The 23,075-nt window shown below is 49.7% G+C and overlaps 1 protein-coding gene across 1 annotated transcript in view; it reads right to left on the minus strand.

Annotated features, from left to right (window-relative positions):
* Positions 1–23,075, minus strand: part of LOC143793009 (cytochrome P450 3A24-like) — a 186,093-nt gene that overhangs the window by 152,743 nt on the left and 10,275 nt on the right. The window contains exons 3-5 of the mRNA XM_077279562.1: positions 20,498–20,550; positions 20,208–20,307; positions 20,013–20,126 (exon numbers count right to left, since the gene is read on the minus strand). Coding sequence (XP_077135677.1) covers positions 20,013–20,126; positions 20,208–20,307; positions 20,498–20,550 — 267 coding nt within the window. The remainder of the gene's footprint in view (positions 1–20,012; positions 20,127–20,207; positions 20,308–20,497; positions 20,551–23,075) is intronic.

A 23,075-nucleotide genomic window follows, 5' to 3' on the forward strand; every position in this document is an offset into this window, starting at 1 on the left:
GTATCTGTGCTCAGTAGGGAGGTAGCTCAGTCTCAGCTCACCCCCAGCTCTTCACTCTCTTGCACTTCACTTCCCCTTTACGCTCTCTACAATCTGTTCTGCTTTCCCCTTTTGCTCTTTCCAGGAGCTGCAGGACCTCTTGTGGCTGCACGGCCCCTCTCTTTCCTCTCTACCTCAGACTGCTCCAGTCTGCTGTCTGGCACTCCCTCCCTAACTTCCAACAACCAGGAACTTGGGGGATACACTACTAATAGAGATGTGAACATAGTCTACATTTTTTGCATTGTATTTTCAATAGTGCAATTTTTAGGACCCTATGTTGGCTCTAAGGGGTAAAGTCTGTCATTGTGGAGAATGACAAGTCAGCATGAGTAGACTTATAGACTGTACAATTTGTCTCTGGTAATTTAAATATGCAAATAGCATCTTTAGATTAGAAGATGACTAGAATTCTAGTTCTACCTATTGGATGTAGTAATCATGTTGTGCTCTTAACTCAGTCATTCATTTGTAAACCAGCCTGATGGAAGAGCCTCTGTGCTCTAGAAGCCAGCAAATATAATTTTCTGGCTAGCCAAAAAAGGTATCAGTCCTAGAATACTTTTATCCTTTTTAAGGCAAAAAAGTATTTATATAGATGCAGCAATTATAGAAGTCAATAACTACCCTTTAACCAGCCTTGCTACATGACTTAGAGCTTATAAGAATAAGGAGAACAGAGAGGGAGTATTTTAAGACAACTTTAAGAACAAACTTTATTAACCATATACATAAATAAAAACACACACAAGCCACTGTCAGTAAGTGGCAGTGCTGTGAACATACAAAGTGCAAATAAGAAGGACACCGGACATGCAAGTCCACCAACCATAAAATGTAATATAAATAACTCTGTTGAGTGTATACTTAAAGTGCAGGCAGTATGTATACAGTATTAGACCATATACCCTAACGACATTGAACCCCCTAGGGGTTAACCCCTATATATAGCCAACACAAAGTACATGTATGTTCCGGACATTTGCCCAAATGAGACGTAGTTAGCTAGTGGTAATTACTGCATGGCTATAGAATCTCCCTGGGGAGGGGGCCAGGACCAACCTGGTGCCCCCTTTCAAATGCCGAAATTCTGAGGGATAAAAGGGTACAACATACTTCACCTGAAGGTTTGGAGGACCGTTTGCACAAACCCCGACGCGCGTTTCGCCGCTATTCGCCGTGCTTTCCCTTGAGAAAGCACGGCGAATAGCGGCGAAACGCGCGTCAGGGTTTGTGCAAACGGTCCTCCAAACCTTCAGGTGAAGTATGTTGTACCCTTTTATCCCTCAGAATTTCGGCATTTGAAAGGGGGCACCAGGTTGGTCCTGGCCCCCTCCCCAGGGAGATTCTATAGCCATGCAGTAATTACCACTAGCTAACTACGTCTCATTTGGGCAAATGTCCGGAACATACATGTACTTTGTGTTGGCTATATATAGGGGTTAACCCCTAGGGGGTTCAATGTCGTTAGGGTATATGGTCTAATACTGTATACATACTGCCTGCACTTTAAGTATACACTCAACGGAGTTATTTATATTACATTTTATGGTTGGTGGACTTGCATGTCCGGTGTCCTTCTTATTTGCACTTTGTATGTTCACAGCACTGCCACTTACTGACAGTGGCTTGTGTGTGTTTTTATTTATGTATATGGTTAATAAAGTTTGTTCTTAAAGTTGTCTTAAAATACTCCCTCTCTGTTCTCCTTATTCTTATAATAGTCGTATTTGGGAGTAAATACTGTTTGTGACTGATGGTAGTCACGAAACATGAATCTGGAAATTTTGATATTCATGACTTAGAGCTTGAGGCCAAACCAGAATCTACATTGGCAGATATGTGTTTAGGGATTTTTGACCCTCATCAGTGCAAAGCAGGAGGTCTGTTTTTATTGGCTGAGAGGTCCCTAGACATTGGCTTCAAAGGGTAATGTCTCTCCTTGTGGGGAGTTCCAAGTCTTTGAGCAGGTTATTTGCAAATTTCACTTCCTAGAGGAGCATTACATGGCCTATTAGTCTCCTTATGCCAAATTGGCACTTTCCACAAAGAGAGACTTATTACCTTAGAACACCTGTCAGAGGCTTCTAACCCAGCTAAATCAGACTCCTCGCTTTGCTCTGATGAGTGGCAAACATCACAAAGTACATGTCTGCAAATGCAGGGTCTCGTGAGGCTTCTTATTCTAGGTCAGGTAGCAAGGCTTGTTAAAGGGTTCATAATGACTTTTAGGATAACAACATCTAATAAGTGGCACTAGAGTTACTGTCCTCTTTCTCTCTGAAGAGGCTATTTGCATAGGACTGCATGTGTAATATATACACTGCTCAAAAAAATAAAGGGAACACTAAAATACCACATCCAAGATATCACTGAATGAAATATTTCAGTTGCAAATCTTTATTCATTACATAGTGGAATATGTTGAGAACAATAAAACATAAAAATGTAAATCAAAATGAATATCCCACGGAGGTCTGGATTTGGAATGATACTCAAAATCAAAGTAGTGGAATAAGCAAATTACAGGCTGATCCAACTTCAGTGGAAATGCCTTAAGACAAGGAAATGATGTTCAGTTGTGTGTGTGTTGCCTCCATGTGCCTGTATGACCTCCCTACAATGCTTGGGCATGCTCCTGATGAGGTGGCGGATGGTCTCCTGAGGGAACCCTTCCCAGACCTGAAGTAAAGCTTCCGCCAACTCCTGGACAGTCTGTGGTGCAATGTGACGTTGGTAGATGGTGAGAGACATGATGTCACAGATGTGTTCAATCGGATTCAGGTCTGGGAAACGGGCAGGCCAGTTCATAGCTTCAATGCCTTCATCTTGCAGGAACTGCTGACACACTCCAGCCACATGAGGTCTGGCATTGTCCTACATTAGGAGGAACCCAGGGCAAACAGCACCAGCATATGGTCTCACAAGGGGTCTGAGGATCTCATCTCGGTACCTAATGGCAGTCAGGCTACCTCTGGCGAGCACATGGAGGGCTGTGCGGCCCACCAAAGAAATACCACCCCACACCATTACTAACCCACTGCCAAACCGGTCATGCTGAAGGAAGTTGGAGGCAGCAGATTGCTCTCCAAGGCATCTCCAGACTCTGTCACATCTCTCACATATGCTCAGTGTGCTTTCATCTGTGAAGAGCACAGGGCACCAGTGGCGAATTTGCCAATCCTGGTGTTCTGTGGCAAATGCCAATCGTCCTGCATGTTGTTGGGCTGTGAGCACAACGCCCATCTGTGGATGGCACTCAGACCATCCTCATAGAGTCTGTTTCTAACCATTTGTGCAGACACATGCACATTTGTGGCCTGCTGGAGGTCATTTTGCAGGGTTCTGGCAGTGCTCCTACTGTTCCTCCTTGCACAAAGGCGGAGGTAGTGGTCCTGCTGATGGGTTGTTCCCCTCCTATGGACCCCTCCATGTCTCCTGGTATACTGACCTGTCTCCTGGTAGCCCCTCCAGCCTCTGGACACTGCGCTGACAGACACAGCGATGCCATCCTGGATGAGCTGCACTACCTGAGCCACTTGTGTGGGTTGTAGAGTCCGTCTCATGCTATCACGAGTGTGAAAGCACAACCAGCATTCAAAAGTGACCAAAACATCAGCCAGAAAGCATTGGTACTGAGGTGTGGTCTGTGGTCCCCACCTTCAGAGCTACTTCTTTATTGAGGGTATCTTGATAATTGCCAATAATTTCCATCTGTTGTCTATTCCATTTGCACAACCAGGGCCGTATTTGCCACTAGGCACTTGAGGGCACGTGCCTAGGGCGGGGACAATGCAGGGGGTGGCACCTGAGCAAGTTTAAAAAAAATATATATATTTTTTTTTTTAAAGTCCGGGGTCACCCCGCCCACCCACCTCATCTCCCGGCTGCTGCGGGGGGAGGGGGTCTCGGGTGCAGGGCCGCCATCAGGGCATTACTGCCCTGCTACTGTATGGGGCAGAAATGGGTGCTGTACCCTTAAGCAGCAGCAGGCCCAAGTGCATCATGGTCCTGACGCCGGTCATGTGACACACTGCGCGCTCTTCTTAATGTAGGATGAATAATAAACTTGGCACTCAAGAGTCCTTTTTGCAAAATGAAAAAATAACTGTTCGTTTATTGGTGCAACCAGTTCAGTAATTGATGATGTATAAACGTTTTCGGTCACAAGACCTTCATCAGAAACATCATATATGAAACTGGAAGCAGGGCAGCAACAATATATAGGCACAAGAGGCCTGCACACAGGTGTTACCGGGCAAATTGACCTGGAGGCTCCTGGGAAGACTGTAGGGTAGGGCGCACTGGGGAAGCAAGGGTCCCGCTGTAATGAACTTGCGCTTGTGCATCCAGGTCCAGGGAACGCTGTGTAGCCGGTAGAGCCGGAAGACGCTTCTTAATGTAGGAGGCAGCACTGGAGCAGACTGCAGAGAAGCAGGTCTTGTTTGTGGGAAAAGATACTGAAGTCGGCGGTAAGCAGGGAGAGGAGGCGGGCAGTGTGTGAGGACTCAGAGGAAGCTGCAGAGGAGTGAGGTGAGAGAGGAGACGGGAGTCTTCTGATGTGAGTGAGGAGAGGGGAGGCTGCTAAGGGGAGGAGATGAGAGGCTGGTAAGGAGAGGAGATGAGAGGCTGCAAAGGAGAGGAGATGAGAGGCTGGAAAGGAGAGATGAGAGGCTGGAAAGGAGAGGAGATGAGAGGCTGGAAAGGAGAGGAGATGAGAGGCTGGAAAGGAGAGGAGATGAGAGGCTGGTAAGGAGAGGAGATAAGAGGCTGCAAAGGAGAGGAGATGAGAGGCTGAAAAGGAGAGGAGATGAGAGATTGCAAAGGAGAGGAGATGAGAGGCTGGAGAGGAGATGAGAGGCTGGAAAGGAGAGGTGATGAGAGGCTGGAAAGGAGAGGAGATGAGAGGCTGGTAAGGAGAGATGAGAGGCTGCAAAGGAGAGGAGATGAGAGGCTGGTGAGGGGAGGCTGCTGAGGAGAGGAGATGAGAGGCTGGTGAGTGGAGGCTGCTGAGGAGAGGAGATGAGAGGCTGGTGAGGGGAGGCTGCTGAGGAGAGGGGAGGCTGCTGAGGAGAGGAGATGAGAGGTTGGTGAGGAGATGAGAGGCTGCTGAGGTGAGGAGTGGGGATGCTGCTAAGGGGAGGATATGAGAGGCTGCTGAGGTGAGGAGAGGTGAGGCTGCTAAGGGGAGGATATGAGAGGCTGCTGAGGAGAGGAGATGAGAGGCTGGTGAGGGGAGGCTGCTGAGGAGAGGAGATGAGAGGCTGGTGAGTGGAGGCTGCTAAGGAGAGGAGATGAGAGGCTGGTGAGGGGAGGCTGCTGAGGAGAGGGGAGGCTGCTGATGAGAGGAGATGAGAGGCTGCTGAGGTGAGGACAGGGAAGGCTGCTAAGGGGAGGATATGAGAGGCTGCTGAGGTGAGGAGAGGGGAGGCTGCTAAGGGGAGGAGATGAGAGGCTGCTGAGGAGAGGAGATGAAAGGCTGGTGAGGAGATGAGAGGCTGCTGATGTGAGTGAGGAGAGGGGAGGCTGCTAAGGGGAGGATATGAGAGGCTGGTGAGGAGAGGAGATGAGAGGCTGGTGAGGGGAGGCTGCTGAGGAAAGGAGATGAGAGGCTGGTGAGGGGAGGCTGCTGAGGAGAGGGGAGGCTGCTGAAGAGATGAGAGGCTGGTGAGGAGATGAGAGGCTGCTGAGGGGAGGAGAGGGGAGGCTGCTAAGGGGAGGATATGAGAGGCTGCTGAGGAGAGGAGATGAGAGGCTGGTGAGGGGAGGCTGCTGAGGGGATGAGAGGCTTGTGAGGAGATGAGAGTCTGCTAATGTGAGTGAGGAGAGGGGAGGCTGCTAAGGGGAGGATATGAGAGGCTGGTGAGGAGAGGAGATGAGAGGCTGGTGAGGGGAGGCTGCTGGGGAGAGGAGATGAGAGGCTGCTGAGGGGAGGCTGCTGAGGAGATGAGAGGCTGGTGAGGAGATGAGAGGCTGCTGAGGAGAGGGGAGGCTGCTAAGGGGAGGATATGAGAGGCTGCTGAGGTGAGGAGAGGGGAGGCTGCTAAGGGGAGGATATGAGAGGCTGCTGAGGAGAGGGGATGAGAGGCTGGAGAGGGGAGGCTGCTGAGGAGAGGAGATGAGAGGCTGGTCTCATGCTGTATATGGGGAGGCTGTGTGGGGCTCATGCTGTATATGGGGAGGCTGTGTGGGGCTCATGCTGTATATAGGGAGGCTGTGTGGGATCATGCAGTATATAGGGGGCTGTGTGGGGCTCATGCTGTATATGGGGAGGCTGTGTGGGGCTCATGCAGTGTATATGGGGAGGCTGTGTGGGGCTCATGCTGTATATAAGAGGCTGTGGGGGGTTTAAAGATATATAGGGGGTGTCAGCATACTTAATTCTGCTCAATATTAAGTGATACAATTAATATTAATTAATATTGAGTAGAATTAGTTTCATGCTATTGGTTCGGCCTCCACAACAGTCATGGTCTTTCATCTGGCCCCCTCGGGAAAATAAATTGCCCACCCCTGATCTAGAGACATGGAGTGAGAAGCCCACAGATGATAGCAACAGATTAGTCTGTTCTCTCACTAAATTACCCATCCAACTCTTCAAACTATTCTATCTGAAACATCCGAGCATTGCAGAGATAAACTTCCCTGTTTGCAGTCTGACTGATGCTGCCCGTGGTTTTGGTAGTATGAATCGACTGACAGATTCCCCTTAAAAATCTGTCAGCCAAACCTGGCAATCGTGGCAGAATCAACTGACCATGTACGGTGTATGAGATCCACCAGATTCTCACATGACAACTAATGGAAAGGTTTGCTAAGTCTACTTTCACATCAGCGATTTTCTCAGTTCGCAGCAGATACTGCAGTTTTTCCGCATCTGTTGCGTAACATATCACTTAAGAGCCGGCAACTCTGCGTTCAGCCTCATTCATTCCCTATGGGACTTGCGGACATGTGCGGCACTTGAGGTGAGACAAAAAAAAACACTGCTAGCAGCATTTTTTTTTCCTGATGCTGCAAGTACCGTATTTGCCGGATCGCAGCAAAACCGCAAGTGCAGCAAGTCGCATAGGGAATGAATGAGGCCGAAGACAGTGTTGCCATAAGTGATCCAGCAGTTTTTCCGCATCCGTAACGGATCTGCCGCAAATGTCAAAAATCGCTGATGTGAAAGTAGCCTAAGTCACTGCCGATAGTGTCTGCATTAGTCATACTCGCCAATGGGGGAGGCAGCACGAAAAGTGCCTAGGGCAGCAGAAACTCTAAATACGGCCCTGTGCACAACAGCATGTGAAATTGATTGTCAAACAGTGTTGCTTCCTAAGTGGACAGTTTGATTCACAGAAGTTTGATTTACTTGGAGTTATATTCTGTTGTTTAAGTGTTCCCTTTATTTTTTTGAGCAGTGCATATGTAAGAGCAGGCAGTAGGGATTGACAATAAATTTGATGAATTTATGGAAATGGGTAGGAGAACTCTATGTTTTCAGCAAAACTGCTGTTCATATATTAGTTCTTATGTAAGGATGCAGCATCCTTCAGAGTGATTAGTATGCGAGGTAAAATGAAGTAGATGAAGTAGCATGTTGGTAAATATAGGGAACTAGCTGTTTCCAGCCAGCTAACGCTCGGCATGCTCATTGCTATCTAATTAACGCTGCTGGTGATTATGCAATTAAATGTACGTTTACCTTGGTTGAAGTGGTTGAATTACATAGAAAGGAAGTGCTGTGTGTGGTAATGTGGGGGGAGGAGCTTTGTGTGGTAATGTGTGGGGACGCAGCCTCGTGTGGTAATGTGTGGTGACAGAGCCTCGTGTGGTAATGTGTGGGGACGGAGCCTCGTGTGGTAATGTGTGGGGACGGAGCCTCGTGTGGTAATGTGGGGGGACGGAGCCTCGTGTGGTAATGTGTGGGGACGGAGCCTTGTGTAGTAATGTGGGGGGATGGAGCCTTGTGTGGTAATGTGGAGGGATGGAGCCTCGTGTGGTAATGTGTGAGGACGGAGCCTCGTGTGGTAATTTGCGGGGACGCAGCCTCGTGTCGTAATGTGTGGGGACGGAGCCTCGTGTGGTAATGTGCGGGGACGGAGCCTCATGTGGTAATGTGGGGGAACGGAGTCTCGTGTGGTAATGTGTGGGGACGTAGCTTCGTGTGGTAATGTGCGGGGACGGAGCCTCATGTGGTAATGTGGGGGGCTGAGCCTCGTGCGGTAATGTGTGGGGGACAGAGCCTCGTGTGGTAATGTGTGTGGACGGAGACTCGTGTGGTAATGTGTGTGGACGGAGCATCGTGTGGTAATGTGTGGGGACAGAGCCTCGTGTGGTAATGTGTAGGGATGGAGCCTCGTGTGGTAATGTGGGGGAGCGGGATTATATGTGGTGGGGGGCGGGATTATGTGTGGTAATGTGGTGGGGGACGGGATTATGTGTGGTGATGTGGTGGGGGCGAGATTATCTCTGGTAATGCGGTGGGGGGCGGGATTATCTGTGGTGATGTGGTGGGGGGCCGGATTATGTGTGGTGATGTGGTGGGGGGGCGGGATTATGTGTGGTGATGTGGTGGGGAGGCGGGATTATGTGTGGTGATGTGGTGGGGGGGCAGAATTAACTGTGGTAATGTCGTGGGGGGCAAGATTATGTGTGGTGATGTGGTGGGGGGCGGGATTATGTGTGGTAATGTTGTGGGGGGCGGGATTATGTGTGGTTGTGTGATGGAGGGGCAGGATTATGTGTGGTAATGTGGTGGGGGGCCGGATAATGTGTGATAATGTGGTGCGGGCGGGATTGTGTGTGGTGATGTGGTGGGGGGCGGGATTATCTGTGGTAATGTTGTGGGGGGCGGGATTATGTATGGTGATGTGGTGGGGGGTGGGATTATGTGTGGTAATGTGGTGAGGGCGGGATTATGTGTGGTAATGTGGTGGGGGGCCGGATTATCTGTGGTAATGAAGTGGGGGGCGGGATTATGTGTGGTGATGTGGTAGGGGGATGGGATTATCTGTGGTAATGTGGTGGGTAGGCGGGATTATGTGTGGTAATGTGGTGGGGGCGGGATTATCTGTGGTAATGTGGTGGGGGGCGGGATTATGTGTGGTGAAGGGGCGGGATTATGTGTGGTGATGTGGTGGGGGGTGGGATTATCTGTGGTAATGGGGTGGGGGGCGGGATTATGTGTGGTGATGTGGGGGGCGGGATTATGTGTGGTGATGTGGTGGGGGCGGGATTATGTGTGGTGGGGGCGGGATTATGTGTGGTGATGTGGTTGGGGCGGGATTATGTGTGGTAATGTGGTGGGGGGCGGGATTATGTGTGGTAATGTGGTGGTGGGGCGGGATTATCTGTGATAATGTGGGGGGCGGGATTATCTGTGGTAATGTGGTGGGAGCGGGATTATGTGTGGTGATGTGGTGGGGGGCGGGATTATGTGTGGTGATGTGGTGGGGGGCGGGATTCTGTGTGGTGATGTGGTGGGGGGCGGGATTATGTGTGGTGATGTGGGGGCGGGATTTTGTGTGGTAATGTGGTGGAAGGCGGGATTATGTGTGGTAATGTGGTGGTGAGGCGGGATTATCTGTGGTAATGTGGTGGGGTGCGGGATTATGTGTGATAATGTGGTGGGGGCAGGATTATGTGTGGTAATGTGGTGGGGGGGCGGGATTATGTGTGGTAATGTGGTGGGGGGACGGGATTAGGTGTGATAATGTGGTGGTGGGGGGGCGTATGTGTGGTGATGTGGTGGGGGGCGGGATTATGTGTGGTGATGTGGCGGGGGGCGGGATTATGTGTGGTGGGGGGACGGGATTATGTGTGGTGATGTGGTGGGGGGTGGGATTATCTGTGGCGGGGTGCGATTATGCGTGGTGATGTGTTTGGTGGTGGGATTATATGTGGTAATGTGGTGGGGGGTGGGATTATGTGTGGTGATGTGGTGGGTCGGCGGGATTATTTGTGGTGATGTGGTGGGCCTGCGGGATTATGTGTGGTGATGTGGTGGGGGCGGGATTATGTGTGGTAATGTGGTGGGGGGACGGGATTATCTGTGGTGATGTGGTGGGGGGTGGGATTATGTGTGGTGATGTGGTGGGGGGTGGGTTTTTGTGTGGTGATGTGGTGGGGGCGGGATTATGTGTGGTGATGTGGTGGGGGAGCGGTATTATGTGTGGTGATGTGGTGGGGGGTGGGTTTTTGTGTGGTGATGTGGTGGGGGCAGGATTATGTGTGGTGATGTGTTGGGGGGCAGGATTATGCGTGGTGATGTGTTGGGGGGCGGGATTATGCATGGTGATGGGGTGGGGGCGGGATTATGTGTGGTGATGTGGTGGGGAGGTGGGATTATGTGTGGTGATGTGGTGGGGGGGCGGGATTATGTGTGGTGATGTGGTGGGCCGGCGGGATTAATTCTGGTGATGTGGTGGGTGGGATTGTGTGTGGTGATGTGGTGCGGATTGTGTGTGGTAATGTGGTGGGGGGCGGTATTGTGTGTGGTAATGTGGTGGGGGGTGGGATTATGTGTGTTGATTTGGTGGGGTGGAGCTACTGTGCAGGGGGCAGGATTAGAGAGTGTAATGTGTTGGGGGGCAGGATTATGTGTGGTGATGTGGTGGGGGCGGGGTTATGTGTGGTAATGGGGTGGGGGGTGGGATTATGTGTGGTGATGTGGTGGGGGAGTGTGATTATGTGTGGTAATGGGGTGGGGGGCGGGATTATCTGTGATAATGGGGTGGTGTGGTGGGATTATGTGTGGTAATGGGGTGGGGGGCAAGATTATGTGTGGTGATGAGGTGGGGGCGGGATTATGTGGTGGGACGGGGGACGGGATTATCTGTGGTGATGTGGTGGGGGGTGGGATTATGTGTGGTGATGTGGTGGGGGGTGGGTTTTTGTGTGGTGATGTGGTGGGGGCGGGATTATGTGTGGTGATGTGGTGGGGGAGCGGTATTATGTGTGGTGATGTGGTGGGGGGTGGGTTTTTGTGTGGTGATGTGGTGGGGGCAGGATTATGTGTGGTGATGTGTTGGGGGGCGGGATTATGCGTGGTGATGTGTTGGGGGGCGGGATTATGCATGGTGATGGGGTGGGGGCGGGATTATGTGTGGTGATGTGGTGGGGAGGCGGGATTATGTGTGGTGATGTGGTGGGGGGGCGGGATTATGTGTGGTGATGTGGTGGGCCGGCGGGATTAATTCTGGTGATGTGGTGGGTGGGATTGTGTGTGGTGATGTGGTGCGGATTGTGTGTGGTAATGTGGTGGGGGGCGGTATTGTGTGTGGTAATGTGGTGGGGGGCGGGATTATGTGTGTTGATTTGGTGGGGTGGAGCTACTGTGCAGGGGGCGGGATTAGAGAGTGTAATGTGTTGGGGGGCAGGATTATGTGTGGTGATGTGGTGGGGGCGGGGTTATGTGTGGTAATGGGGTGGGGGGTGGGATTATGTGTGGTGATGTGGTGGGGGAGTGTGATTATGTGTGGTAATGGGGTGGGGGCGGGATTATCTGTGATAATGGGGTGGTGTGGTGGGATTATGTGTGGTAATGGGGTGGGGGGCAAGATTATGTGTGGTGATGAGGTGGGGGCGGGATTATGTGTGGTGGGGGGACGGGATTATGTGTGGTGATGTGGTGGGGGTGGGATTATGTGTGGTGGGGGGTGAGATTATGTGTGGTGATGTGGTGGGGGCGGGATTATGTGTGGTAATGTGGTGGGGGGACGGGATTATCTGTGGCGATGTGGTGGGGGGTGGGATTATGTGTGGTGATGTGGTGGGGGGTGGGATTTTGTGTGGTGATGTGGTGGGGGCGGGATTATGTGTGGTGATGTGGTGGGGGAGCGGGATTATGTGTGGTGATGTGGGGGGGGGCCGGATTATGTGTGGTGATGTGTTGGGGGGCAGGATTATGTGTGGTGATGTGTTGGGGGGCGGGATTATGCGTGGTGATGTGTTGGGGGGCGGGATTATGCATGGTGATGTGGTGGGGGGCGGGATTATGTGTGGTGATGTGGTGGGGGGGCGGGATTATGTGTGGTGATGTGGTGGGCCGGCGGGATTATTTCTGGTGATGTGGTGGGTGGGATTGTGTGTGGTGATGTGGTGCGGATTGTGTGTGGTAATGTGGTGGGGGGCGGGATTGTGTGTGGCAATGTGGTGGGGGCAGGATTCTGTGTGGTAATGGGGTGGGGGGGCAGGATTATGTGTGCTGATTTGGTGGGGTGGAGCTACTGTGCGGGATTAGCGAGTGTAATGTGTTGGGGGACAAGATTATGTGTGGTGAGGTGGTGGGGGCAGGGTTATGTGTGGTAATGGGGTGGGGGGTGGGATTACGTGTGGTGATGTGGTGGGCGGGCGGGAATTGTGTGTGATAATGTGGTGGGGGGGCGGGATTATGTGTGGTAATGTGGTGGGGGGGCGGGATTTTGTGTGGTAATGTGGTGGGGGTCGGGATTATGTGTGGTGATGTGGTGGGGGGGCGAGATTATGTGTGGTGACGAGGTGGGGGGCGGGATTGTGTTTGGTGGGGGGACAGGATTATGTGTGGTGATTTGGTGGAGGGTGGGATTATGTGTGTTGGGGGGCGGGATTATGTGTGGTAATGCGGTGTGGGGGCAGGATTATGTGTAATAATGCGGTGGGGGGTGGGATTATGTGTAGTGATGTGGTGGGGGGTGGGATTATGTGTGATAATGTCGTGGGGGGTGGGATTATCTGTGGTAATGTGGTGGGGGCGGGATTATGTGTTGTGATGTGGTGGGGGGCGGGATTATGTGTGGTGATGTGGTGGGGGCAGGATTATGTGTGGTGGGGGGGCGGGAATATGTGTCGTGATGTGGTTGTGGCGGGATTATGTGTGGTAATGTGGTGGGGGCGGGATTATGTGTGGTAATGTGGTGTGGGGCGGGATTATCTGTGGTAATGTGGTGGGGGTCAGAATTCTGTGTGGTGATGTGGTGGGGGCGACATTATGTGTGGTGATGTGGGGGCGGCATTATGTGTGGTAATGTGGTGGAAGGTGGGATTATGTGTGGTAATGTGGTGGGGCGGGATTATCTGTGGTAATGTGGTGGGGGGCGGGATTATGTGTGATAATGTGGTGGGGGGCAGGATTATGTGTGGTAATGTGGGGGGGCGGGATTATGTGTGGTAATGTGGTGGGGGCGGGAGTATGTGTGATAATGTGGTGGGGGAGCAGGATTATGTGTGGTGATGTGGTGGGGGGCCAAATTATGTGTGGTAATGTGGCGTGGGGGCGGGATTATGTGTGGTGATGTGGTGGGGGCGGGATTATGTGTGGTGATGTGGTGGGGGGCGGGATTATGTGTGGTGGGGGGACAGGATTATGTGTGATGATGTGATGGGGGGTGGGATTATCTGTGGTGGGGGTGGGTTTATGTGTGGTGATGTGGCATGGGGGCGGGATTATGTGTGGTGATGTGGTGGGGGGCGGGATTGTGTGTGGTGATGTGGTGGGGGGGCGGGATTATGTGTGGTGTGGGGACGGGATTATGTGTGGTGATGTGGTGGGGGGTGGGATTATCTGTGGTGGGGGTGGGTTTATGTGTGGTGATGTGGTGGGGGCGGGTGTTGTGAATTAGACTTTTTTGGCTCCCTCTTGTGGTCACTAGTGATATGACTCTGGGATTGTCTTTCCTCAGTTTGGCACCCACCTGGGTCGTTAGTCCAGGGGTGTTGCTATATAAACTTCCTGGTTTCTCAGTCCAGTGCCTGGCATCGTTGTAATCAGTTCTTTTCTGTTTGCTCCTGTCTGCTGGTCTTGGATCTTGCAAAATTAAGCTAAGTCCTGCTTCCTTGTTTTTTGGTTTTTTTTTGCTTTGCTCTTATTTTTGTCCAGCTTGTACTAAATGTGATTCCTGATTTTGCTGGAAGCTCTAGGGGGCTGGTGTTCTCCCCCCGGGCCGTTAGACGGTTCTGGGGTTCTTGAATATCCAGTGTGGAAATTTTGATAGGGTTTTTGCTGACCATATAAGTCATCTTACTATATTCTGCTATTAGTCAGTGGGCCTCTCTTTGCTAAATATCTAGTTCATTCTTACGTTTGTCTTTTCTCCTTACCTCACCGTTATTATTTGTTGGGGGCTTGTATCCAACTTTTGGGGTCTTTTCTCTGGAGGCAAGAAAGGTCTATCTTTTCCCTTCTAGGGTTAGTTAGTTCTCCGGCTGGCGCGAGACGTCTAGAACCAACGTAGGCACGTTCCCCGGCTGCTGCTATTTGTGGTGCTAGGATTAGATATATGGTCAGCCCAGTTACCACTGCCCTATGAGCTGGTTTTTTGTGTTTGCAGACTTGGTATGTACTTTTGAGACCCTCTGCCATTGGGGTCATAACAGTATGCCAGGCCTCTGTTGTCGGACTTGTTTGCCCGGATTAAAGGTGCCAAGTGGTTCACCAAGATAGATCTTCGTGGTGCGTACAACCTTGTGCGCATTAAGCAAGGAGATGAATGGAAAACTGCATTTAATACGCCCGAAGGTCATTTTGAGTACTTGGTGATGCCTTTCGGGCTCTCTAATGCTCCTTCAGTGTTTCAGTCCTTTATGCATGATATTTTCTGGAAGTATCTGGATAAATTTATGATTGTTTATCTGGATGATATTCTGTTTTTTTCTGATGATTGGGACTCGCATGTTGAGCAGGTCAGGATGGTGTTTCAGGTTTTGCGTGAGAATGCTTTGTTTGTTAAGGGCTCAAAGTGTCTCTTTGGAGTACAGAAGGTTCCCTTTTTGGGTTTTATTTTTTCCCCTTCTGCGGTGGAGATGGACCCAGTCAAAGTCCAAGCTATTCATGATTGGACTCAACCCACGTCAGTAAGAGTCTTCAGAAGTTCTTGGGTTTTGCTAACTTCTACCGTCGTTTTATCGCTAATTTTTCTAGCGTTGTTAAACCTTTGACGGATATGACCAAGAAAGGTTCTGATGTTGCTAACTGGGCTCCTGCAGCCGTGGAAGCCTTTCAAGAGTTGAAGCACCGGTTTACTTCGGCGCCTGTTTTGTGCCAGCCTGATGTCTCACTTCCCTTTCAGGTTGAAGTGGATGCTTCTGAGATTGGGGCAGGGGCCGTTTTGTCGCAGAGAGGCCCTGGTTGCTCTGTAATGCGACCATGTGCTTTTTTCTCTAGGAAGTTTTCGCCTGCTGAGCGGAATTATGATGTTGGCAATCGGGAGTTGTTAGCCATGAAGTGGGCATTTGAGGAGTGGCGTCATTGGCTCGAGGGTGCTAAGCATCGTGTGGTGGTCTTGACTGATCACAAAAATCTGATGTATCTTGAGTCTGCTAAACGCCTGAATCCTAGACAGGCCCGCTGGTCATTGTTTTTCTCCCGTTTTGACTTTGTGGTCTCGTATTTACCAGGTTCAAAGAATGTGAAGGCTGATGCTCTTACAAGGAGCTTTGTGCCTGACTCTCCTGGAGTCGCAGAACCAGTTGGTATTCTCAAAGAGGGAGTTATCCTGTCAGCCATTTCTCCGGATTTGCGACGTGTGTTGCAGAGATTTCAGGCTGGTAGACCTGACTCTTGTCCACCTGACAGACTGTTTGTTCCTGATAAGTGGACCAGCAGAGTCATTTCCGAGGTTCATTCCTCGGTGTTGGCAGGGCATCCGGGAATTTTTGGCACCAGAGATCTGGTGGCTAGGTCCTTTTGGTGGCCTTCCTTGTCACGGGATGTGCGGTCATTTGTGCAGTCCTGTGGGACGTGCTCGAGCTAAGCCTTGCTGTTCTCGTGCCAGCGGGTTGCTCTTGCCCTTGCCTGTCCCGAAGAGGCCTTGGACACACATTTCCATGGATTTCATTTCAGATCTTCCGGTGTCTCAGGGCATGTCTGTCATCTGGGCGGTATGTGATCGCTTTTCCAAGATGGTCCATTTGGTATCTTTGCCTAAGCTGCCTTCCTCTTCCGATCTGGTTCCTTTGTTCTTTCAGAATGTGGTTCGTTTACACGGCATTCCTGAGAATATTGTGTCTGACAGAGGATCCCAGTTTGTTTCCAGGTTCTGGCGATCCTTTTGTGCTAAGATGGGCATTGATTTGTCATTTTCGTCTGCCTTTCATCCTCAGACTAATGGACAAACGGAGCGAACTAATCAGACTCTGGAGGCTTATTTGAGGTGTTTTGTTTCTGCAGATCAGGATGATTGGGTGACCTTCTTGCCGTTGGCTGAGTTTGCCCTTAATAATCGGGCTAGTTCCGCTACTTTGGTTTCGCCATTTTTTTGCAACTCTGGTTTCCATCCTCGTTTTTCCTCGGGACATGTGGAGCCTTCTGACTGTCCTGGGGTAGATTCCGTGGTGGATAGGTTGCAGCGGATCTGGAATCATGTGGTGGACAACTTGAAGTTGTCACAGGAGAAGGCTCAGCGTTTTGCCAACCGCCGCCGCGGTGTGGGTCCCCGACTTCGTGTTGGGGATTTGGTATGGCTGTCTTCTCGATTTGTTCCTATGAAGGTCTCCTCTCCTAAATTTAAGCCTCGCTTCATCGGTCCTTACAAGATATTGGAAATCCTTAATCCTGTGTCCTTTCGCTTGGATCTTCCAGTGTCGTTTGCCATTCACAACGTGTTCCATAGATCTTTGTTGCGGCGGTACGTTGTACCTGTGGTTCCTTCTGTTGAGCCTCCTGCTCCGGTGTTGGTTGAGGGCGAGTTGGAGTACGTGGTGGAGAAGATCTTGGATTCTCGTCTCTCCAGGCGGAGGCTTCAGTATCTGGTCAAGTGGAAGGGCTATGGTCAGGAGGATAATTCCTGGGTGGTTGCCTCTGATGTGCATGCGGCCGATTTAGTTCGTGCCTTTCACGCTGCTCATCCTGATCGCCCTGGTGGTCTTGGTGAGGGTTTGGTGACCCCTCCTTAAAGGGGGGGTACTGTTGTGAATTAGACTTTTTTGGCTCCCTCTTGTGGTCACTAGTGATATGACTCTGGGATTGTCTTTCCTCAGTTTGGCACCCACCTGGGTCGTTAGTCCAGGGGTGTTGCTGTATAAACTTCCTGGTTTCTCAGTCCAGTGCCTGGCATCGTTGTAATCAGTTCCTTTCTGTTTGCTCCTGTCTGCTGGTCTTGGATCTTGCAAAATTAAGCTAAGTCCTGCTTCCTTGTTTTTTGGTTTTTTTTTGCTTTGCTCTTATTTTTGTCCAGCTTGTACTAAATGTGATTCCTGATTTTGCTGGAAGCTCTAGGGGGCTGGTGTTCTCCCCCCGGGCCGTTAGACGGTTCGGGGGTTCTTGAATATCCAGCGTGGAAATTTTGATAGGGTTTTTGCTGACCATATAAGTCATCTTACTATATTCTGCTATTAGTCAGTGGGCCTCTCTTTGCTAAATATCTAGTTCATTCTTACATTTGTCTTTTCTCCTTACCTCGCTGTTATTATTTTTTGGGGGCTTGTACCCAACTTTTGGGGTCTTTTCTCTGGAGGCAAGAAAGGTCTATCTTTTCCCTTCTAGGGTTAGTTAGTTCTCCGGCTGGCGCGAGACGTCTAGAACCAACGTAGGCACGTTCCCCAGCTGCTGCTATTTGTGGTGCTAGGATTAGATATATGGTCAGCCCAGTTACCACTGCCCTATGAGCTGGTTTTTTGTGTTTGCAGACTTGGTATGTACTTTTGAGACCCTCTGCCATTGGGGTCATAACAGGCGGGATTATGTGTGGTGATGTGGTGGGCCGGCGGGGTTGTGTGTGGTAATGTGGTGGGGGCGGGATTGTGTGTGGTAATGTGGTGGGGGCGGGATTGTGTGTGGTAATGGGTTGGGGGGTGGGATTATGTGTGGTGATGTGGTGGGGGTGGTGCTACTGTCCAGGGGGCGGGATTAGCGAGTGTGATGTGGTGTGGGCGGTATTATATGTGGTGATGTGGTGGGGGAGCGGGATAATGTGTGGTAATGGGGTGGGGGGCGGGATTATGTGTGGTGGGGGGACGGGATTATGCATGGTGATGTGGTGGGGGGCAGGATTATGTGTGGTGATGTGGGCGGGTGGGATTATGTGTGGTGATGTATTGGGGGGCGGGATTATGCGTGGTGATGTGTTTGGTGGCGGGATTATGTGTGGTGATGTGGTGGGCCGGCGGGATTGTGTGTGGTAATGTGGTGGGGGCGGGATTGTGTGTGGTAATGTGGTGGGACGGGATTGTGTGTGGTAATGGGGTGAGGGGTGGGATTATGTGTGGTGATGTGGTGGGTGTGGAGCTACTGTGCAGATGGCGGGATTAGGGAGTGTGATGTGGTGGGGGCGGTATTATGTGTGGTGATGTGGTGGGGGAGCGGGATTATGTGTGGTAATGGGGTGGGGGCGGGATTATGTGTTGTGATGAGGTGGGGGCGGGATTATGTGTGGTGGGGGGACGGGATTATGTGTGGTGATGTGGTGCGGGTTGGGATTATGTGTGGTGGGGGTGGGATTATGTTTGGTGATGTGGTGGGGGCGGGATTATGTGTGGTAAGGTGGTGGGGGGACAGGATTATCCGTGGTGATGTGGTGGGGGGCGGGATTATGTGTGGTGATGTGGTGGGGGGTGGTATTATGTGTGGTGATGTGGTGGGGGGGCGGGATTATGTGTGGTGATGTGTTGGGGGGCGAGATTATGTGTGGTGATGTGTTGGGGGGCGGGATTATGCGTGGTGAGGTGTTGGGGGGCGGGATTATGCATGGTGATGTGGTGGGGGGCGGGATTATGCGTGGTGAGGTGTTGGGGGGCGGGATTATGCATGGTGATGTGGTGGGGGGCAGGATTATGTGTGGCGATGTGGGCGGGTGGGATTATGTGTGGTGATGTATTGGGGGGCGGGATTATGCGTGGTGATGTGTTTGGTGGCGGGATTATGTGTGGTGATGTGGTGGGGGGGCGGGATTATGTGTGGTGATGTGGTGGGCTGGCGGGATTATTTGTGGTGATGTGGTGGGGGGTGGGATTGTATGTGGTGATGTGGTGCGGATTGTGTGTGGTAATGTGGTGGGGGGCGGGATTGCGTGTGGTAATGTGGTGTGGGCGGGATTGTGTGTGGTAATGGGGTGAGGGGCGGGATTATGTGTGCTGATGTGGTGGAGGTGGAGCTACTGTGCAGGGGGTGGGATTAGCGAGTGTAATGTGTTGGGGGGGCAGGATTATGTGTGGTGATGTGGTGGGGGCAGGGTTATGTGTGGCAATGGGGTGGGGGGCAGGATTATGTGTGGTGATGTGGTGGGCGGGGGGATTATATGTGGTAATGTGGTGGGGGGCGGGATTGTGTGTGGTAATGTGGTGGGGGGTGGGATTATGTGTGGTAATGTGGTGGGGGGGCGAGATTGTGTGTGGTAATGTAGTTGGGGCAGGATTGTGTGTGGTAATGTGGTGGGGGGCGGGATTGTGTGTGGTAATGGGGTGGGGGCGAAGCTACTGTGCAGGGGGCTGGATTAGCAAGTAATCACGATGCCTCTTATATATATAGATGGACTGTCCATTCTTATTCTGACATTTTAGGCCATGTTCCAATGTAGTGTAAATGCTGCATTGTTTTATGCAGAAAATGTGATACGTTTAGTAAAGCAAAAGGAGGGAGGGATTTAATGAAATCTCATGGCCACTGTACATTTAAACATTCAATTATACAATTTTTCTGTGCATTTTTTCTGTGGAGATCATGAGAAAAAATATGTAAAAAATGCAAATATTTTAAGTGCAGAATCCTAGTGTTGTGTTAATAAAAAAAACATTAAAAGCGTATCATATCTGCACCAAAATTCATCATAAAAAGGGGTAACGCATTAAAAAATGCAGCAAAAATGCAATAATCATAGAAGATTGCTATTAAATATTTTGACACCTGCAGAAAAAAAGCAGTGCGAAAAAAACAGCATTTTGGCATGAGAACTCGTTTTTTTTGTCATGGACCTAGATTTCTGAGATACAGTAACTGGGAGCCTACTCTACTTCCAGTGAGCAGTATATGTAATATACTTTAGATATTATGATCTATATACCGGTACATATTTTACCTGCTTAAGTTTACCGCTAGTGAAGGTTGGTGACAACACTGTCCGTATCCTTTTCCATTGATCATCAGCAGCAATTGCCACTGCCGATTCTAGAGGGCCATTAAGGCCAAAATTCTAAAAGAAGCAAATTTTTATTTAATATAAATAACAAGAATTACCAGAAATATAAAATATCATACCAGGATTTGAACTCACCCTTCGGTTGGTAAATATAGTATAGCAATCCTTAACTAGGATGGACTTAATGATTGCGGGGTCCATTACTGCCAGCACCGGCTGTCTCCCATCAAAGAACCTGGACCATAAAACAGAAGTGTTCAGATATATAATGAGAGCGGCACTATAGGCACTAGATGACGGCTTACATTTATCAAGTAAAAGTTGAACAGTCTCAGCTGTGTACCTCAGTGATGAGATTATATACAAATTGAATTTCCAGTATATATTAATCACTTTCATTCACATGCGTTACATTTTTCACTTACCCCCATATTTTTCCAAATTTTTTGAAACATTCCATGTCAAATTCTGTAACTCCCTAAAACAAATAAACAATACTGTATATTTCCTTTACTCACAACAAGTAGTAATTAAAGGAATGATAATTTCCAACCTAAAGACATTGATAGATGCACACTAGGTTAGGTGGCCATTACTGATGGATGAATGAAGTTGTCATTGTCCTCACAAAACATGGATGTGATCTGCACATAAACATAAGACCTGGGTCAGTTGAACATATGAAAAGGTGTCAGATGTATTTCCGTGACAGAAAGCTCCAACGATTTTCATTCATGTGTCTGTATTTTACATCTGTGTGAGAACCACGGGCCATCTGTACTTATACATCAACATTTCAAGATGTATGAGTCGCCCGCCAGGGCCTTGGGGTACTCGGTACTGGTTACAGTACTTAAAGGGGGATGTCACGGTGGCAGTGACCCAGTCCATGGCCCTGGGCACCCATGTTAAAGGGAATGTCCGTAAAGGGGTTTGTAATAAAGTTTGTGTTCGGGAAACCACCTGTGGTATTCGGTCAGAGGGGACCGACGCTGCTTAAAGGGGTCCACTGGAGTGATGTTATAGCAGCTAGATGGTATGACTTCCCACAGGTGAAGTAGGTCCCCAGGGCTCCCGGTATGTAGCTGGTGATGGTGAGTAGTGTATAAAGAAATGGAGGACACAAGTTTGCAGTCTCTTTACCTGGTTTACTGGAGACTTCATGTATCCACAGTCCAGGGCACCAGATCACAGGTACAGGCAGGGTTCGGCTGGCTTGGAAGCAAGTTCAGAGTCGCCTTTACCAGGTGGCGTTAGAAGCCTTCCTATCAGCGCTTTGATGTAGTCCCTTGCTTCCTGTGCCTTCTATCAAGGTCCTCACAGTTCTCTCTGTCCTCCATAAAGGTGGGACACAAACCTGTATGACAGGTGGCTCGAGCCTTTTTATAGGGTCTTTACCACTGTGTCTCCTGGGTATTAGGGCAGACAGGTGATGTGTAATCCAGCAGCCCTGCCAGTTTCTGCTGTGCCTCCTAGAGTCCAACACAACCTCGGTCTTCCGGCTACCGGGAATCTGCGCTCTACAGGAGGATAGTCCATACGCTAATGTCCTCCCCTGGTGTCACTCTCCTGCACTTCGCTCTCCTGCACACTCACTATACACTGTTCTTCCTTCTCTGTTTCTCTGTCCAGGAGCTGCAGCACCCTCTTGGCGGCACGGCCCCTTCAGTCCTTCAAACTGCTCTCTTCTTTCCTTCCTCTTTCTGCCAGGAGCTGCAGACCCCCACGTCTGCTCAGCTATTCTCCTTTCGTACCAGCTCCGCTTCAGCTGAAGTTCCATGACAAGCTCCTCTCTGTCCTTCCCCAACTCTCCTCTCAGCTTCAGACTGCTCCAGTCTGCTGTCTGGCCTTCTCCCCTACTCTGTCCCTCTGACAGACTGACTGCTTTCCCTCCAAACCAGAATGTCAGAATGTATATATAGAGGAACCACCCACAAACTGGGCCAGGGCTCCCCCTTCTGGCCTGCAGTGTGAACATGTTGTGTGCTTTGTGGTTCCCTGATAGAAGAGATCTGCCCTTGCTTCCAAGCGTGACATCACTCTCCCTGTGAGGAAAGCAATGCCACTGTGACAGCCATGACCCTGGGGTGTCACATGTACATGACCAAATACTGTATTCAATGTTGAAAATGAAAAGATGTCCTTAAAAATTCATATGCTATATAGGTGGTCCATATGGGATCCGATTTTTTAGGTGTTTTTTTAACACAGACATGGAAAAGAAATGTCACCTGAACAGTCCTATTGAATTACACTGAATTACACTGGTCAGTGTGCTGTCCGATTTTTACTCATACAGCATATTTCTGTATAGTACCCTTGTCTGAACAAGTTCTAATTGTAGGCAACATTCCCCACCCTGCTGCTACTTGATACAACACAGAGACCCTGCAGTGGTGGCCAAATCTATGTTTAAGGGTGAAAAGATGGATATCTTACTACTCCGGGGACCTGATTAAGTTAAGATGCTAGTGCAAAAGCTGTCCATGGAGCCTATTTTGAGTTAGCAGGTATACTGACACATTTTATGTGCTTTGGTAATTCAGGTTAATCATTCATAAAACAGTCATTTCTAATCCTCTATATCCAGGAAGTTCTGCACTCACTGATTAAAGGTCTCATCATGATTATTCTTATTGTATAGCCTACAAGAGGATGGCTTAGTTTTATGGCACGTCTCAAATATATAACAATCCAAAACAGAACAAGGAAGCATAGTCCAAATAAAACACAAAAATCTCTATTCACAAATAATTCTAAAATAGATAAGATAAAAACCGAGACACAATTACAAAAAGACTGCTTACCAGAGACATATACTAGTACCTAATTAGTTGCAGACAAATCAAAGAGGAACACTCAAAAGCCTATTTCAGTATAGGATGTCCTGATCAAAAATATATATATATACTGTATACATTAATACAAATAGTAGGAGTAAACACTGCTAAGAACTGAGTAGCTTTCTGTGAGTCTGATATTCAGCATGCAAAGGGTAAATAT

This window comes from Ranitomeya variabilis, chromosome 1, assembly GCF_051348905.1.
Source record: "Ranitomeya variabilis isolate aRanVar5 chromosome 1, aRanVar5.hap1, whole genome shotgun sequence".
Taxonomy (NCBI): domain Eukaryota; kingdom Metazoa; phylum Chordata; class Amphibia; order Anura; family Dendrobatidae; genus Ranitomeya; species Ranitomeya variabilis.